Source organism: Psammomys obesus, unplaced genomic scaffold (genome assembly GCF_907164565.1).
Source record: "Psammomys obesus unplaced genomic scaffold, mPsaObe1.curated_primary_1811, whole genome shotgun sequence".
Taxonomy (NCBI): Eukaryota; Metazoa; Chordata; class Mammalia; order Rodentia; family Muridae; genus Psammomys; species Psammomys obesus.
Window position 1 is genome coordinate 35,529,725 of NW_026585644.1, and position 5,085 is coordinate 35,534,809.

General features: G+C 37.4%; 1 protein-coding gene across 1 annotated transcript in view; it reads left to right on the forward strand.

Annotated features, from left to right (window-relative positions):
- Wdr43 (WD repeat domain 43) overlaps positions 1 to 5,085 on the forward strand; it is a 46,538-nt gene that overhangs the window by 30,049 nt on the left and 11,404 nt on the right. The window contains exons 12-13 of the mRNA XM_055627223.1: positions 1,746 to 1,832; positions 3,028 to 3,059. Of these exons, the coding sequence (XP_055483198.1) occupies positions 1,746 to 1,832; positions 3,028 to 3,059 (119 nt within the window). The remainder of the gene's footprint in view (positions 1 to 1,745; positions 1,833 to 3,027; positions 3,060 to 5,085) is intronic.

Sequence of the window (5,085 nt, forward strand, 5' to 3'; positions counted from 1 at the left end):
ACACACACACACACACACACACACACACACACACACACACACACACATTCCTAAACGCATAAATACTGTTTCTTCCTGTTAGATGCTGGGATTAAAGGCATGCATCAATATGTCTGGCTGTATATGTGTTTGTCAGTCTCTCTGTCTTTGGGTTCCTCTGTGCGCTCTTTCCTCCTCCTAGTAGGAAAAAGGGTTTATTTAGCAAGCCACAAAAAAAGCAGGCACAGCAGTGGTGGAATGTGATCAGACTTAGTTTAAATCACAGGCATGACATACTGGCCCATTTTATATCCTGAAGCTTCACCACCCTCGTTGTAAAACAAATGGTCTTGTGTTAATGGATGTTTGAAGCAGTTAACAAAAGCATGGCAGTATCCTCAAATACAGATGTTTCTGGTAGCTTCTAGATGATTAAAACTTTGTGATCACAGATTTATAACAAAATGGCTATTTAAAGTCACCAAGTACCTTCAATATTATTGTTAAAGTTACAGTCAGCACATTATGCTTTAGTAGAGTAGGTTTTCATGTTTATTTTCTGCATTGCTAGTGATCAAAGCCAGGGCTTGTGTGTGCTAGGCATCAGCTCACACCAAGTTACATCTTTGCTTGTTTTTGCTGTTGTTTCCTTATGTCAAGGTAGAAGTGTGCTGTTCAGGCTAGTCCTAAATTTGTGATATTCCTGCCCAGTCTCCTGAGGGGTGGGGGTTATTTTTGGCATTTCTTTTTCTTTTTTTCTTTTTCTTTTCTTTTTTTTTTTTTTTTTAAGCAGTGCTGAGATCAAGCCTTAAATGTGCTAGGCAAGTGTTTACTACCTACAGCCCTAAAACTTTCAAAAATTCTGATACATAATTTTGGTAAGTTGAGAGTCTGACTTGGTGTTTGTGCTCTTCCTACCTTCGCCTCCAGATAGCTGGGATTGCACAAGCTTCATATTTTGCTTTGAACATTATATTTTGTTTATTAATACAATGAAACTTAGTTTAATCAAGAACTATTACATCAGCACATTCTGTGTCTCAGTTTCCCAATGATTGTATAAAATAAAAATTATATATTATAGCCACAAAATCTTATGTGATATTTAAAAATAGTATTTGGTGCAATCAGATTGGCGTAAAGGTCATTTTTACAACCAGATAAAATCTGAAAGGAACCTAAGCAATTGGAAGAAATTTGCTGGAAACTAACTTACAGTATTTGTCTTTGGTACCCCTGTTACTTAGATTTATATAGTACTTAAGAGGAAGCAAGCGTGCCTCAGACTGTTTTCTCCCACTCCCTCCTTTCCTGCTCTCTGAAATGTCTCTGACTCTGGCATAAAACACTGGTGTGCTCCTTTTTCTACAACCCAGTGTGGAATCTGACCTTCTCCCAGAGATAACCCTTAAGGTGCTTTGGTTGGAGCATCTCTTATGTAATCACTTGAGTGGTTTACCTTTTAATCAAATGATGTCAATTTAAAAAAGATTTTTCTTTAAGACAGAAACTTACTCAGCTCACTCTGTGGAGACAGTGCTCTAATTTAGAAAGATACAGGTTGGAGAGCATCACTAATGGCACATACTCGTGGAGACAGATGTTTTGAGTGTTACCTGAAGGCAGCTTAAACTGATTGCCAATTTGATTTGCCCAGTTCAGTCAGTACTTTATTGCCCTGGTCTCTTCAGCTGTTACATGAGACTTTTCAGGTAGTGTCCTTCCTGGAAGTATGCTTGTTTTAACTGTTGTTTATTTTCTCACAGAAAGTGCTTCAAACTAGGAATGTAAACCTAATAAAGAAGACTGTGCTAAAGATGCCCTTGCATGCTGTTATCCCATTGTTGCAAGAGGTAACTGCTGCTCTTTCAAGTGAGCCGTGGACCACTGTCTACCGGTGCTATTGTATGAGATTGTTTTAGTGTACCCCAACATGGAGCCCCAAACTCTTTACTTTTTTCCCCCTCTTTATGCCTGTGTGGTGCTCTAATATAATAATACTGCAACTATTACATGTTTTATTTTCTCTGTTTGGAATGTGAAGTTGGAGAGAACATTAAGACAAGTGGTCTATCCTCTGACCCCAGAAGTAACTTTCATGATTCTTGCAAGAGCTAGTGCCACCTTTGCTTAAGTAGCTGTTTAACTCTGTTAACAAAAGTAGGAGCAGGGAGGCGAGGAGAGGGAGTGAGGGACGGGACTGGAAACCCAGGCTTTAAGTGGTACCACATGTTTAAATGAATACAACTCAGGTGAAACTCAGGGTCTGTATTCATTCTGGGTGTCAGGAAAAGTAGATTCCAGAGGACTTCAGCTTAAGTTTTTAGTCATTTGTTAGAGTGGGGAAAAATCTCTTACATTTTACAGTGTACTTTATACAGAAGTATAATTCCACTGCAACAGTAAATGGTTGGGTACCTGTTATTAAATATTAGACCCGAAGAATGAATACTTTGTAAGTAGAAGTTGTACTTGAGTTATATTTGTTACTGATGAAGTGTTTTGTGAGAGTGGTTTTGGTAGCAGTGTATGCTATTTTTATATGTTGTTAGGAAAATTTAAAAACCCGTAGAGAAGTCTATTCATGTATTGGGCTGTTGTTCACTCCAAATTAAAATTTGCCTTCCCTGCCTTTTCTCCATACATTTTACGTAATTTTAAAATAGAAATAGTATCTACGCACGCCAGAGTTAGCTCTACTAGTGTACAGTACAGTTGCTCCTTTTCATATGTTCATAGATTGTCTTTGTTATTCCAGAAAGAATCTGTACCCATTAGTAGTGACTGTATGCCCCTTCCCATTTCTCCCTATTTATAGGCAATCACCAGGCTATATTTGGTCTCTATACATTTGCCTATTGGATGGTCATACAAACCATATATTTATGTCATGTATTTACTCTTATGAAAATGAATTCAAGTATGTCGTGTTAAGTAAAAATAGATGGCTAGATGGAAGAGCTTGTATAGCCATCATTGCATCTGGGGAATTGATGGAGAAAGGTTGTCTTTGCAATGCTAATGGCAACTGTATTTTCTCTCCTTTAGCTTACGAAGAGGTTGCAAGGACATCCCAATAGGTAAGCTGTTTCAGTGACTTAAGTTTCTTCTTTGACACAGAGCTTTACTCTGTAATTTACAGTGGTCTAGAACTCAGAATTTCCTGCCTCAGTAAAGATGTGAGCTGAATTGCTTTGTATCCTGGATGGAGGGATTGCTCAGTGGTTGTGTGCTTGCTTGACACTGTGTCAAGACCCTGGATTCTGTTCTAAGCCTCAAATTTCAAACAGTTCTCCTGTTGAGTATTACCTCCCTCCAAGTTTAAGTTGAATAAGTTTTATTCTTAAATTATTTTATTATATATTTTTTTAAAACAACAAACAAACTTCCAGTTATTCCAGCTTTTATCAGGTTGTCGGCCTTCAGGTCATTTTCTTCTTCTTCTTTTTTTTTTTTTTTTTAGCTTACCGACCAAATTATGTGGGGCTTTTCATACTTATTTTTGTTCTTTTGTTTTTCCAGACAGGGTTTCTCTAGTAACACCCTGGCTATTCTGGAACCTGCTTTGTAGACCAGACTGGCCTCAGACTCATAGATCTGCTTGTCTCTGCCTCTCAAGTGCTAGTTTAAAGGCATGTGCCATCATGGCCAGGCAGAGAAAGTCTGTTCTTTATCTGCATATAATCTTCAAACAAGTATTTGAAGGAGCTGAAAACAAACATGTGGGCAGTTTGCTAGAGAAATGGCCCAGCGGTTGAGAGCACTTCTTGCTTTTGCAGAGGATCTGGGTTTCATTCCTATCACATACCTGGTAGCTCACAACTGTCTGCATCTCCAGTTACAGAGGATCTATGCTTTCTTCTGACCGTGGACACCAAGCACACATGTACATACATGCATGCATGCAGATAAAACACCCATTTATATAATAAATCTATACGTAAAAGCAAAAAAAAAAAAAAAAAAAAAGAATGCCCCAAACTACAACCCAAAGGGAAATTGATCTAAAGTGAGAAAAGCAGAAACAGAGAAATAAAATGCAACACAGTTAATATGGTTAATAGGGTAATTAATAGGTAATATCTTAGCTTTGCAAGCATGGTATTAAAACAAAGGTTAGACAAGTTACAAAACTCAGCATTATCTAAAAGGGGAATCATATGTTCTTTACCAGTAGTAACAGACAGCTTATAATTTAACTACACTTTTTTTTCTTTTAAATCTGAGAAATGGAAAGAATAGCTTGCTTCTTAGTCCCCAAGATAATATACAAATGAATTTTCTAAATGACTACTGAAAAGTTTATATGGAGGCTAGATGTCAGAGAGAACAGAACCATGGGAAGTCATTGCATATGTAGCCAGTCAAGCTGTGGCTCGGCTACTTCTTTGTATGTTCTTAAGTAAATCCTAATGTCCTTAGGTCCTCAGTTTTATCAGCTCTAAAGGAAAAACACCTCTATCTTCAGTTATCTTTGTAAGGATAAAGAATGCATATTGAGTTATAATAATGTCTTAGTTCCTTTCCAGTTGTTGTGATAAAACACTATGACCAAGATAACTTACAAAAGAAAGCATTCATTTTGGGGCTTGCAGTTGCAGAGGCACAGATTTGATGACTCATGGCAGCAGGCAGACAGGAAAAGTCCTGGGACAGGAGCTGAGAGCTTACACCTTGATCCACTAGCATGAGGCAGAAAGGGTTAACTGGGAATGGCAGTGCATTTTGAAACCTCAAATCCCACCTCAGAGACACACCTCCTAGTCCTTCCTGAACAGTTCTACCAACTGGGAACTAATATTCGAACTTAAGAGTCGATAGGCCCATACTAATTCAAATATTAAAAATTTGGATATTATAAATACTATGCAGATACATATTATTATAAGCACATTGGTAGCTGCAATTCCAGTTTGATTTTATTTTAGAATATAGGACTATGATTGACAGTACAACAATACCAGGATTACATTAACAAATATATAGGATACCTCATCTATCTTTCTTTCTTCCTTCCTTTCTTTCTTCCTTCCTTTCTTTCTTTCTTTCTTTCTTTCTTTCTTTCTTTCTTTCTTTCTTTCTTTCTTTCTTTCTTTCTTTCTTTCT